The sequence below is a fragment of the Phyllostomus discolor genome, chromosome 15 (genome assembly GCF_004126475.2).
Source record: "Phyllostomus discolor isolate MPI-MPIP mPhyDis1 chromosome 15, mPhyDis1.pri.v3, whole genome shotgun sequence".
Taxonomy (NCBI): Eukaryota; Metazoa; Chordata; class Mammalia; order Chiroptera; family Phyllostomidae; genus Phyllostomus; species Phyllostomus discolor.
This window is the reverse complement of record NC_040917.2, coordinates 5,061,091-5,074,878: the sequence shown is the minus strand read 5'-3', so window position 1 is coordinate 5,074,878 and position 13,788 is coordinate 5,061,091. Positions and strand designations below refer to the sequence as shown.

General features: G+C 42.5%; 1 protein-coding gene across 1 annotated transcript in view; it reads right to left on the bottom strand.

The window, feature by feature from the left end:
- The window catches only part of HEATR1 (HEAT repeat containing 1), a 49,952-nt gene that overhangs the window by 17,185 nt on the left and 18,979 nt on the right, over positions 1 to 13,788 (bottom strand). Inside the window, exons 18-28 of the mRNA XM_028531162.2 lie at positions 12,839 to 13,022; positions 12,558 to 12,694; positions 11,644 to 11,836; positions 5,933 to 6,102; positions 5,433 to 5,591; positions 3,097 to 3,339; positions 2,688 to 2,819; positions 1,770 to 1,873; positions 1,467 to 1,610; positions 415 to 533; positions 182 to 303 (exon numbers count right to left, since the gene is read on the bottom strand). Of these exons, the coding sequence (XP_028386963.1) occupies positions 182 to 303; positions 415 to 533; positions 1,467 to 1,610; positions 1,770 to 1,873; positions 2,688 to 2,819; positions 3,097 to 3,339; positions 5,433 to 5,591; positions 5,933 to 6,102; positions 11,644 to 11,836; positions 12,558 to 12,694; positions 12,839 to 13,022 (1,707 nt within the window). The remainder of the gene's footprint in view (positions 1 to 181; positions 304 to 414; positions 534 to 1,466; positions 1,611 to 1,769; positions 1,874 to 2,687; positions 2,820 to 3,096; positions 3,340 to 5,432; positions 5,592 to 5,932; positions 6,103 to 11,643; positions 11,837 to 12,557; positions 12,695 to 12,838; positions 13,023 to 13,788) is intronic.

Genomic DNA, 13,788 nt, shown 5'->3' with positions numbered 1-13,788 from the left:
AACTCCCACTTTCCAAAGAGGAACTGAAGCTCAGTAAAATCTGTCTCAGCTCGTGAGAGGCGGGGCTGGGAGCCCACCTGCACTGTGAGACCCCCCGTCCACTGGCCTCAAACACTGAGCACCCACGCATGTCCGCAGACGGCAGAAGTGTCTGCTGACGTCCTCTGCCACTAGTACTCACAGGAAATATTCCGGCCACAGTCCCCAGAAGTAAAAGGGCATGGTGATGGGTCTGAGGCATCTCTGAAACGCGGATGCACTGAACGATCAACTCCACATTGAACTTCTCCTCGTCCAGAACGTCTAGAGTGGTGAGAAGTAAGCAACCTCTGAGTGGCAGGCACCGTGCTACTTGACGTGGACAAGTCCTCCGCCCCCCTTCCCCTCCAACACGGCACCAATGCCCACATGTACCTTTTGGTATCCTCCCGCCGTCTGGAGAGAGTTTTTGGCAGATGTTGAGCAAACAGCTGAGAATTAACTGTTTGGTGTATTCCATGCTTCCCTGCTCTGGTGGCAAAGGTTCTAAACACCTGCAGGACCCCAGAAGAGAAACGATGGGATGTGAAAGTTGTGCAACAGCAGTGAGGTACCAATGGCCCCTTTCCAGGCACATGTTAAATGAGGAATGGCTAAGACACCATCAGTAAACATCAAGGCTGTACACGAGAGGGAAGATTCCTAACTCAAACTTCTTTCTCATACAGGCAGGCACTCATGTCAGATTACCTCTCTCTACACTGCACTTCCATCCACCTGTCTGGACTTTCAGAATCACTGTACCGTTCAGATGAAAGAACACATCCACAGTTCAACAGCGCACGCCATGGCTAATCTATCTAACTATTCACACCTAAAAAACCGAGTGGATGTCACCCTGTATCTTTAAATACAAGCAATGCTGCTCCAGGGACATGGTATTGAAAGTTAAGAAGCCACAAGAAGATGAAATACTGCCATTTGCAACAACATGGAGGGACCCTAAGAACACTGTACTAATAGGAATAAGTCAGACATAAAAGCCGAGAGCCACATGATTTCACTCATACATGGGATAGTGAAAGTGAAAATCACAGACACAGCAAACAGGGTGGTGGTTATCAGAGAAAAAGGGGCTGGCGGGATAGTAACAGGGGCCAAATACATGTGGTGGACACATAATACAACACTGAGATCATATACTGCCTGTACGATTTTATTAGCCAATGTCATCCCAATAAATGTAATAAAATAAAACTAAAAGTAAATATATCCATAAATGAAAGTTAAGGGAAGCAGGTGAGTGAGTGGTTATTTCCCACACAGAGCAGGATGAGAGTGGCACTGGCAATGGGACCTACAACCATTTTTTTAATCTTTCAAAAACAGTTCTTAATTTTACAGACCAGTGAAGCAAGAAAGAGAATGTTCAATAAAATGAGGACTTAGAATCCCCTCCTCTCCTCGACCAAAGGCAGGGTCATTACCTTGACAGCAGGCTGAAAAGCGTCGGTATCAACACCTGAGGGTTTTTGAGCTTCTTTTTGTGCTGCAGTAGTTCCAGGATGAGGGTTACTCTTTGCCAGTAAGAACTTCCAACCTCCTGGACAGATTCTGGGTCTTGGGATTTTCTGGGAAACAGATATGACACCAAGTTGGAAAAACAATTATTGTCAGTGCTAAGAAAACAATATACCGGATTATGCCAAAATGATGGGCATGGGAAAATCAACGGTTGCTTAGCATTTAAGGCCTGGGAACAGCACGCGCTCCCTGCGATCACGGCTTACTTCTGCTGCATTTTCTGCCTCCTCGTTTGCTGAACTGTGCCCAAGGACTTAGTTTTATCTGGTGGCTCCAGTTCTATCCTGACTTGCTCAGCATTAACAGAAATCTGAAAAAAAAGGAATAAAATGCTAGTGATACAATTCATGGGATGAAATTAGAGCAGTGAACGCTGGTTAGAAGAGATGCAATGAAAAGCTCCCTTTCCCGCCTCCCTACGACTCCAGAGCCCAGGCCGATGCCCAAAGGCAAACACCGCTGAAAACTTAAGTATTCCTTTGGAAATGTTCCACATGCGGACAGCTGGGTAAAGATTTAAAAACCAAAAACACAGGAGCATATGATACCTGTTGCTCTGCACCTTTGTTTCACTTAATTTATCTGAAATACCTAAGTAAATAATAATAAAACTCTGAGAAATGCTGAATCAGGATACTAAGACTTCACCATATTCTTACCCTTTGGGAATGTGTTTTCCTACAAAACACAGAACAGAAAAACTAGGCGATTATTCTGATGCACGGCTAGGTTTCGGTGCACTTTCAAACCAACAAGCAGGTGCTCAGCGTCATCACACATGCATCCCGAGACAGCTCCTGAGGTTAGGCACAAGCAGGTGGGACCAGCCGAATGCCAGGCCCCACACACAGACTCCTACCCCTGCACACAAAGGCAGATGCCCCCATATGAGGAAATTCCAAACTAACACACACACCCTACCTGGTTAAAACCATAATAGTTCATACATTAAAAATATCGATGGAAACTTCTCATTTTGATTAAGCACTTCTCTACGACCAAACTCTCTGTGATTTAGTTAATGGTTACATTTGACTTTCTAAAAACATTGTACAATGGAGGATGTTTAAACATGTGTTACTTCGAAGAGAACATTAATAAATTACAAACCATTTGCAACTTACCCCTTTAAAAACACTGCTAATAGTCTGAGCACAATGCGTATTTTTACAGTTCACTGATAAGTCAAATAACATGCGCAAAAGCTTCTGCTGAACTTTTTCATCTGATATAGCAGCAAAAAACGGCTTTGTAATCTAGAGGAGGAAGGAAAAAAGGCCATTGAGCTCAATGAACCAACCTGATTTCCAAAAACAATCTTTTTATTATTCTCTCTGTGAAATTGTCCCCAATTTTGTCAGTTAGAATGCAAAACTTCTTCATGACCCACGTATATCATTCAGTTTTGCAAAACGGGTCAAATAAATCAAATTCCTTTAAAACATGTGCCGTCCACTTTGTCTTCTCCAAGTAAAGCATTACACATTTTTTTCAAGCTCGCATGTGCTTCAGTTTCTAAAAGATATCACTGACCTTTTCAAGGGCTGTAATCTGAACAGTGGGCATTCCTGAAAAAAGTTCCTTTGTTGTGTGCGCGGCTTTTATAAATATATCCAGACTCTTTGGGTCCTTATGTAAAAGAGATGCTGAATATTCATTATATTTCCCCAGAGCGAGATGCAAAACAGTGGCCTCATCTTTCAGGACAGCTGTGGGCTGCTTCTCAATCTTTTCCAACAGTTGTTCAATCATAGGCAATAGCTGAGAAAGCACCATCTGAAGTGTGGAGAATGTATTAGGAAACAGTTACTATACTGACATGTTTTCGCTCGCTTTAGCAAAGACCTCCAAAGGGATCATGCTGGAAGACTGGGAGCTCAGCCTGGAGAAAAAATCCCAACAGTGATGACCCTTGGACATGACATAACTATTAATCCCATCCAGCACTCTGGTCCCTTCTGACGGTTTTGTCTGTAATGGTCCAAAGCTCTAAACCCTTCAGAGATGAGTAGACAAATCTTGAGTGTCCCAAGTTCTTTTGAAAACAGGAAATACAAACTAAACTGAAGGTCTAGACTATAAAAGTAAATGTTAGCTTTTTCTAAATCACTGCAATTTTCCAAACACTGTTTCCAACTTGATATAATTAACATTAGTTCCAATTATGTATGTGAAGTCTTTAATAACTAGACCAGGTGCCAGCAAAATATGGCTTGTGGGCCACGGCCAAAGGACTGCCTGCTGTCTCTGCCGCGACTGCCACACAAGGCAGATCTGAGCAGCCGCCACAGACTGTATGGCCTGCAGAGCCTACATTATTTACTGTTCGGTTCTTCATAAGACAAGATGCTCAATTCTCGTTTTATTTTTAAAGATTTTATTTATTTATTTTAAAAGAGAGGGGATGGGAGGGTAAAAGAGAGGGAGAGAAACATCAATGTGCGGTTGCTTTTCGGGTACCTACTAGGGACCTGGCTGGCAACCCAGGCATGTGCCCTGACTGGGAATCGAACCAGTGACCCTCTGGGTCACAGACTGGTGTTCAATCCACTGAGCCACACCAGCCAGGGCCAAGATGGTCAATTCTTAAACTAGAGCTGCGATGACACAGAGTTGATAAATGCCATCTGTTTGCTTCCATCAGGAAAATTCAACCAAATGGTTTCCACCGCATTCTACCCATGTTAGCAAACCTCCACAGGGCAGTCAGTCTGAGACTGGCGAGGCGCTGGTGAGGCACACAGGCATCCGGACACCAGGACCAGCCAGTTTCCTCTGCACCCAGCACACTTGCCAACGAGGCTCTCATGACCTCTCTCTTCATACCACAGGTTCCCTTGACAACATAATGAAAGCTATGGATTCCCCCCAAAAAAGTATGCAACCACATACACTTAAAAAGTGAGCATGTGGTTTTGGAAATATTTGAGTCTTAAGGTGGGGGGAACCTCAACCAAAAAATGGAATTTATTTATAAAAAATTGTGTATTTATTCTTACATGTTTAAACTTCAGTCCCCTTTAAAGCACTCTCCATTTGACGCAATGCACCTATTGAGACTTTTCCCACTGCTTAAAAGAGTTTTGGAACTCATCGATTCTGACGTCTTTATAGTGCCTCAGCCGTTTTTTGTTTCACCTCTTCCACGTAAGCACAACATCTCCCTTTGAGGACTTTTTTTTTTTTTAATCCAGGGAAACAAAAAAAGTTACTGGGAGAGAGATTGGGTAAATAGGAAAGGTGGGGCATGGGGGTTATGCCATTTTTATTCAAAAACTGCTGATCACTCAGAGCAATGTGGGCAGGAGTGCTCATAAATGCCCCATCACAAAATGGGCAAATGCGCTAAGTCTTCAAAAAAAAAAAAAATTCACTGAAGCTAAACACAGCCTCTCACAACAACGTCAGCTGGTACACTGATCCAGGTGGGTTCCTAGAACACTCCGCTGGTCGGGGAAACCTATACTACAGGGCCCACACTCCAGAAGATAATTCTGGGGTTTTGGGGGGCCTCCTATCGTATGTCCAAATATATTACACTTTGTAGAAAATTTTCACCTGGAGAACCAAGGCAACCCTGCCGTTTTTCCATGGTGCACCTTCAGTGTTTTTCCCCATGTGATTTTGAAGTTCATTTAAAATCAAGTCAGTGATTAGACAGAGATAACATGCAATTTCAAAATTGGAAAGAAACTCTCTGATTTTTGTTTTCTATCTCTTTTCTCCACCACCACATTTCCTCTCCCAAATTGGTAAGAAAATTGTCACTGAGTGCACACATGTGCCTCGGCAGGTACCTCGCCCGTACAGCGGTGGTTTCAATGACCGAGTGACGCCCCATGGGGTGCAGCCCCTCACACCGCACTCACCTCTCCATGCACTTCCTGAAGCACTCTCGTCAGATCTTTGGCAACGTAAGACGGGGAACTGGATACACAATAAAGCAGGTTCTTCAAAGTTTCGGACAACTTCTGATGAGATTTCAGTTTCTTTTCTCTCTGTAGCTCCTCAAATAACGTAGCCAAATCCTGAGGTACCAAAAAAGAAAACCGGGTAATGAGTTAAGCAACCCTGAATATTAAATGTACTATTTATTGGGGGGGGGGTCACTCTTCATTTCCCCTTGAAACTTTAATAGGCAAGGACATCGGTCCCCCTCAGGCAGCTCCTCTCAGAAACCCAACACTGGTCTGCCAGCAGCTATCTTTTAAAACTGGGGACAAAGATGTGCAGATATCACCCCATGAGTTTCTAAACCCAGAGGCTGAACTTGACCACAGTCCCTGCAAAGCAGAAGTCAAGAAAGGAGGAAACTGCTCAGGTGTGTGCACACGTGTGCACACCTGCAACGCTCCGTGCTGGCAGTTACCTGAACGACATAGGTGGCGTCCGAGGTGACCTCCTCTGCTTTGGGCACCACGTGCTCTATCACCATGTGGAACGGGGACGCCACTCCACTGAGGGCCTGCAGACAGTGAACGGCCGCCCTCCGGACCTCCTTTATGGGGCTTCCCAGGTTAAGCAGTAGAGACGCCACCACTGGAACCAAAGGGAAAAATATTTAAGTAACCATTTAAAAATGGAAACAGTGCAAAATTTAAACAGTACCCAAGGGCACATGATGAAAAATTTTACTTCCAACTCGAACTCCCTCTACGAAGACCATTCATTATTTGTTTACTCTTCTAGAAAAATGCCAGACATACGCTGGTAAATTCTTTTGAAAATGCACAAATGAGAGCAAAGTACAGATACACCCTTCTGCAGAAACTGCTGTCACATCTGAAAACGTGAAGTGTTTTCTACACAAAACTAAATTAAATCATTCTTTTCAAGTTGTACTCATCTTCACTGACTTCCCACATTTTGAAAACTAGTACCTTACTGCAGAGAGTTTAGGTTGTTTCAGGACTTTTGGCATTAAAATTGCTGCCGACACCCCTGGACACACACCCTTGCATGAATGTGTGGAGGAAGCTACCTACGTGTGCATTGTGCTTGCAAAGACTTTGTCCTGAATTGACGTTTATTGTGACTTTACTTTCAATGCAGAAATTTTAGTCAGTTTTTCTTCTAGTTTTGTATGTGGCTCAGAAAGATGTTCCCCACTCTAAATGAGTTTAAAAGTATCGATCTGGTTATTTAGAGATCACATGTACTCCATGTTTTTTGCTAATATCAGGGCTAAGTTTTTTCTGTGAAATCTTTAGTTGATGTGAAATTTTCTTCTGAGGGTAAGGCTTGGGTCAAACTTTTCAAATGTTTCCAAATAGCTGACCAGATATTCTACTGCACAATCCACCCAGGAAGCCCACAGATCTGAGGGGTCAGCTTTGACTGAAATTCCTGGCCACCAGTCCTTCCAGAGCCACACTCAGTAACAGTGACCAATTCAGCACTGCCACTTTTGTTTCTGCTTCCGTGGCTGTGCAGTGAAAATGTCAGCCTTTGATGTGAGAACCATTTCCATCATGTGACTCAGATTTTGCTGTCACTTAACTAGAAATAATTACTGATTTTTATCCGATGCTGTTTCAGATCTTTGGAACATGATGGGGGTTTTTTCATCAACACTGGTATGGTCAATTATGTTATTTTGAACCAATTCTTTTTTACTGACGTGAACTCTATTTGGGCAAATGCTTGATCTGTAAACAACAGACTGCTGAAACTCAATTTGCAAAAACTCAGGACTTTTGCATTACTACTAAAACCCTGGCCTATGGCTCTGTTTTGTCTGCCAGTGCCAATTTTCCACGTTATGCTGGTTTTAGAGGAAGAATCTGGAAGCGTCCCTTCGTTCCATGCCCTGCCCAGCTCAAGGGCACTGTGGATCTAGTAGAACGCACCTGAGATCGCCTGGATTGCGGCTGCTCTTGGAAAGCTGTGTCTGGGGTAAGAGGATACCTGTCTCCTTGTCTGCTCTCTAGCTACTTCATCTCATGCTTTGCACTGAAGCACATCTGCTTGGTTTTTATTTTTCTAGAAATGAGCCGTTACACATTTCCCACTCTAGAATGCTAAGAGCGAGCCTGACAGCTTTCAGACTTTTCTGAGTGTGGTATGAAACCTGGAAATCCTTCCTGGTCTCCGCAACATTAAATTATAAAATATAGTCAGAAACAAACAACTGCAAAGCCGAACTTACTTGTACAAAGGGCAGCTTTAGGCTAAGATACTGTATTTGCTAACAAACAAAAAACCTCTCTGTGTAGTAGAGCAGAGCTTCTCAAAAAACCCAAACACAAAAACAAATTTAAAGTACTCCGACCTCATCCCTTACTCAGTCCTTCGGACGCTGGTTTGAAGTGTGTGGGTCCACTACAAGTATATGATATAGATTTTTTTCAGTAAATACTGTAAACGTTTTCTTTTTTATGATTTTCTTAATACCATATTCTTTTCTCTAGCTTACTTTATTGTAAGGATATGGTACATAATACAAAAAGCACACAAAATACATACTAACTGACTGTTATTGGTAATGCTTCTGGTCAACGGCAGGTTCTTAGTAGTTCAATTTTGGGAAGTCAGAAGTTATGCATGTCTCTTTGACTGCATGGGAGTTGATGCCCCTAACCCCTGCGATCTTCAAAGGTTAACTGTGTAAGTACTATGGCTCCCATATTCAGATTAGGCACTGGGACTCAAGATAAGTCAAAGCTACATTATTTAAGGAATCAGCTTTTAGGAACATCTTGCATTTTAAAAATCTATGTGACCTCATTCTAATTTTATTTAGATTTAAAATAGCATATTTTACATAAAACTTAAAAATATGTTTTTCCTTTTAAACATGCAAATAAATTTACTATATTAATCAGGCATAACAAACCAAAGGCAGCCTCCATCTGACAAATGTTAAAGGTCTAATCATTTATGCAAGACTGAGCCGGAATACATATCTACACACAAAGTAATAAATGTAGATTGCCAAGCCACTGTATACATTACTTCATACATTATGGTGTTATATTACTAAAACAGGTGATATCTTTCTTTGAGCAGCGTAACATGTTAAATTAGGACCACCACCAGCCAACACCTCCCAGACCCCTTGCTGCCGAGGTCTGGCTAGAAGCGCACTGAGGACGGGTTCAATGACTGGGTGCCCTTCTACTCGAGGCCCTTGGGGATTCTAGGGTAAGGTCCTTGAGCTTCCAGAACAAGGTGCGCCTCTCCTGTTTTCAATGGAGTCCTGGGACGTGTCCAGGCAGCACAAGTGCGAAGGCACTTTAGGAAAAGGGAAGTGACACATGACAAGGCAGCAGAGACGGGCAGCAGCCTGTCCTGCAACAACACCAGAGGCAAAGTGAGGACTGTTGGTGCTGCTACTGATAGACAAAGAGGTATATTCCTCAGGGGCTACTGCCTCTGATGCCAAAGGATGGACAATGCAGACCTGATGGAAAATCAGAAGAGCTGCAACCTCTAAATAAAATATGCACCTTTTTGAACACTCACACGTTTAACAGGAGATAATTATTTTAATAAATTATTCTACCACCATAAGATGAAACTCTATGCACCAACTTACACCTTATACAAAAATAGATTCAAGGTGGATAAAAGACTTAAATATAAAGTGTGACACCATTAAAGTCCTAGAAGAGAACGTAGGTAGGAAAATCTCAGATATTTCACGCAGAAACTTTTTTGCTGACTTGTCTCCTAGAGCAAGGGACATAAAGGAAAGAATAAACAAATGGGACCTCATCAAAATTAAAAGCTTTTGCACAGCTAAGGAAAACAGTATCAAAATAAAAAGAGAACCAACTGTATGGGAAAACATATTTGCTAATGATACCTCAGACAAGGGTTTAATCTCCAAAATATATAAAGAACTTACGCGACTCCACTCTAAGAAGACAAGTAACCCAATTAAAAAATGGGCAAAGGACTTGAACAGACAATTCTCCAAGGAGGACATACAGAAAATCCAAAGACACATGAAGCGATGTTCAATATCGCTAGCCATCAGAGAGATGCAGATTAAAACCACAATGAGATACCACTTCACACCAGTCAGAATGGCCATCATAAACAAAGCAACAAACAACAAGTGTTGGAGAGGTTGTGGAGAAATGGGGACCCTAGTGCACTGTTGGTGGGACTGCAGACTGGTACAACCATTATGGAAAGCAGTTTGGAACTTCCTCAGAAAACTAAAAATGGATCTGCCTTTTGACCCAGCAATTCCATTGCTGGGACTCTATCCTAAGAACACTAAAACACCAATACAAAAGAACCTTTGCACCCCGATGTTCATAGCAGCACAATTTACAATAGCTAGGTGCTGGAAGCAACCTAGATGCCCATCAGTAAACGAATGGATCAAAAAACTATGGTACATTTACACAATGGAATTCTATACAGCAGAAAGAAAGAAGGAGCTCCTACCCTTTGCAACAGCATGGATGGAGCTGGAAAGCATTATGCTAAGTGAAACAAGCCAGGCAGTGAAAGACAAATACCACATGATATCACCTTTAACAGGAATCTAAACAACAAAACAAAACAAAACAAAACAAAAAACTAGCAAAATATAACCAAAGACACTGAAATAGGGGATAGTCTGACAGTGGCCAGAGGGGAGAGAAGAGGGAATTTCAGGGGGGAATGGGTAGGGATTACAGGAACAAATTTGGAGGACACATGGACAAAAACTAAGGGTGGGGGGTAATGGGGGGGGAGGGTTGGGTGGAGGGGCTGGAACGGGAGTAGGGGGGAGAAAACTGTACTTGAACAATGATTGAAATAAAAAAAAAAAAAAAAAAGAAACTCTATGCAGACATTTAAAAAAAGATAAATTTCTATATTTATCTTTTTAAAAAACAGGATCTTAAAAAAATTAACGTTATAATTATTTTTTAATCTTTACCCAAGCACATGCCCATTGATTTGAAAGCGAGGGGACAGGAGGGAGAGAGAGAGAGAGGAAGAGAAACATCGATCAGCTGCCTCTCATATGTGCCCTGACCAGGGATCGAACCTGCAACCTAGGTATGTGCCCTGACTAGAAATTGAACCTGTGACCTTTTGTTTATGGGACAACATTCCAACCAACTCAGTGACACTGGCCAGGGCTACATATTAATATAGACCAATGCTTCTAACATATTAAGTGAAAAATTAAAGTTAAAAAATGTACAGAAAATTCTCATTAAAAAAAATTTTAAGTTTCTTAAAAGTAAGTCTACCTAAAACAGTGGCTGCAGTTTTATAGTAAGTAGTAGAGAAATAAATCCATTCTTAGGATTTTATTTTGTGAGTAAAACTTGAATTTATATTATCTACTTTACCTTGTATTTGATAAAATTTTGGTTATGACTGTAATTATTTGCTCTTCCAAGGAGCTAATAAGACAAACATTGAGAAACTGTTCCATGAAAAGTTTATGATCATTTACTCTGCTTTTATAAAACATTTATGAAGAGCAATTTTGGAATTAAAAAATAATCAAGAACATCTCCAGATTTCCCAAGGGCCACTCATTCCCCCAGTATTAAAATCATTCTAGTCTGCAGTATCGATGACAACCATCGTCCTCATCCACTTTCTCACCTTCGATTGCTAAGGGTCGACCTCTACCAGGTCCTCCCATTTGTCAGTAGCTTTGGAAGGAGGTCAACCCACTTCCAGTGTCATATTTATCAACTTCAGGAAATTCTGTATCTTTTTCAACATTTGCAATTTTGCTTTATATAAATTTTATTTTGGGAGGTTTCACAGTTGAGTGCCCAACGTGAAAATGACTTGCATGTGATAAAAGAAATAAATCCAGGAGGGCTGTCTAAGTGCAGACCTACTTTATAAGTAGTAAGAATTGTACTGTGATGGTTTGGATTAATCACCTCTGACTTCCATCATTTGTTTTAGTGAGATTCTGTAACTGACATTTGTAACTTAAAAGCAATACTTAGAAGTAAACAGACACAACATATATGAGGGGAGCATGCACATGCTCTATTTCAAAAACTGTAAAAAGAGAAATTCTCCAAACTGCAGCCCCACGAACCACACGCAGGAAAAGCTGCAGAGCCGGAGGGGACCGCACACATACAATGTTCTGGGCAGTACCTGGAGAAGACGTGGAAGCCAGGTGGGCTCTACACTGTGGCCTCAGCGAGGACAGCATCGCACAGCCCACGTACAGGGCTTGAGTCTGGAGCACGGACTTCACACAGCAGTTCAAGGGATTTGAAAGGCTAGAGCCATAGGTCCATAACACAGAAAGGAACCTGAATAACTGAAAAACATCTTCTAGATGTACCTGAATTAAAAATAAAACAAAAGCAGGGAAGTTTAATTTTTACTAACTATAATAGTATATGACTATAGAAAACAAATAGTTGATTATAATATTTTGCTTTGTCTAATCACGTAAACTTATTCTACGCTCAGAATTTTAGCAAACTGGCAGGAATGTAAGTGAACTCAGAGGACTGATATCCACAGGGCTTGCTCTAACTTTGCACTTGAGCACACTTAACACATGGGGACACTGAGCAGGACACTGAGACAAGAGTGATGTTGGGAAGCCTCGTCAAGGAAGTCCTTCAAAGATGGAGGGAGCAATGTCAACTGTGTCACATGCTGCTGAGAAGGCAGGTCAGACAGAAACAAAGAACTGACTTCCTGGCAGCATGGAGGTCACTGGTGCTGTGACGAAGTTTCTTAACTGAGTGACTTTGCACAACTAAATCATCTCTCTGAACATCCCTTTCTCACTGGAAATGCTATGAAGCAACCGAGCAGACTGGGCTGTTACGATCAAACACGTGAACAGGCCTAGTACACGAGGGGGCACGTGGGGGCGCTGGTCTCTGTCAACCCCACTGAGGGGGGTCAGGATCACAGCCCGGGTTTACAGGGCCTGTGCTGATTAACACATGCTCTTTGCTGTTTAGAAGTCTACTTTCATTTCCACTCAGAGCTGTCGTGGCTAAGATGACCCTGAAGGGCAGAGCATGCCTGAATGAGAGGGGCTGCACCTTGAGGAACAGCTTCATCAGCACCCTGAAGTGGGTGCTGTCGGCCCCACAGAGGATCGTCTCGAAGAGCCCGACGAGCAAGCGCAGGTAGTCTCTGCTGTCCGCCTCCAGCTGGTCAGGATTCCACCACACGCCATCTGTGTGGATGTGAGGAGAGAGACGATGTGAAACTCAAGTGAACAAACGCTTTGCTGGACTTTTCACTCAACAAAAAAAAGTCGTGAAGCCAAGGACTCAGTTTTCCAGGGAATCCCATTCAAAAGGTTCACACCTGGTCCTACCTTTAGGAAAAGATTTAGGAGCCTTTAGTGCATAAATAAAATTTTTCAGCGAAAACACGAGTAACACCGAGTCCTCCACAGCTATCCACTGGGCGGCATTGACCTGCTGTACGTAGTGTGCCCACAGCTGCGCTGGTATCGCCCGGTCCGTCATCAGCTCGGAATGCCATTCCGAGGGCATCTCCTGGAACGGGAAGGAAACAAAAGGACGCAGGCTCACAGCCGTTCTGAACATGGGCTCCACGGGCGGACTGCGGCGGTGTGTACGCCGGGGAATACACACAACTGTGTGTGGCGATTTAGGTGAGAGAATTAATAACTTCAATCAGGCTTTTAAAGAGGTCTAACACCATTCACAAGAAAGAAAAAAGTGAATTATGGCTTCAGTTTTATGTTTTCTTAAAACACTATCCCTAAAAACAAACACTATTCATATAAATTCTGTGTATCAGATGGTACCTTTCTAAACAGGAAGAATTGGGTTTCCAAGAGATCCCTAACAAGGCTTTTCTCATTTCATGTTTTTACTGCTAATCTGAAGAAGGTACATTATAAAATCCCCAAACTTACAGATGATTCTAAACAAGTAGCAAAATGCTAAGGTATTTAGAAATTATACAGCAAGTGCCAAAAGGAAGCATGAGAAAAGGAGCAGGAAAGAGACAAACAGAACTGCACACAGGTGCATGCAGAGTTGTAACTGGAGAGAAAACGAGGCCAAAGCCAGGCTCACAAGCTACTGCCCTGCGTGAGGGAGGTCGTGGCTCACTGTGCGGCCACAGCCAGAAAGACGCCCAGGGCTCTCAGAAAGGGGATTAAATACGAACAACAGAAAACCACCCATATCTGTGTATACAGAAAACACTCCATTTGTCCACACTTTTAACAGTGGGAGCAAATACAATTCAGGCTTCACACTTTTACAAAAGATAACAGAGAAGTTAAAAAGG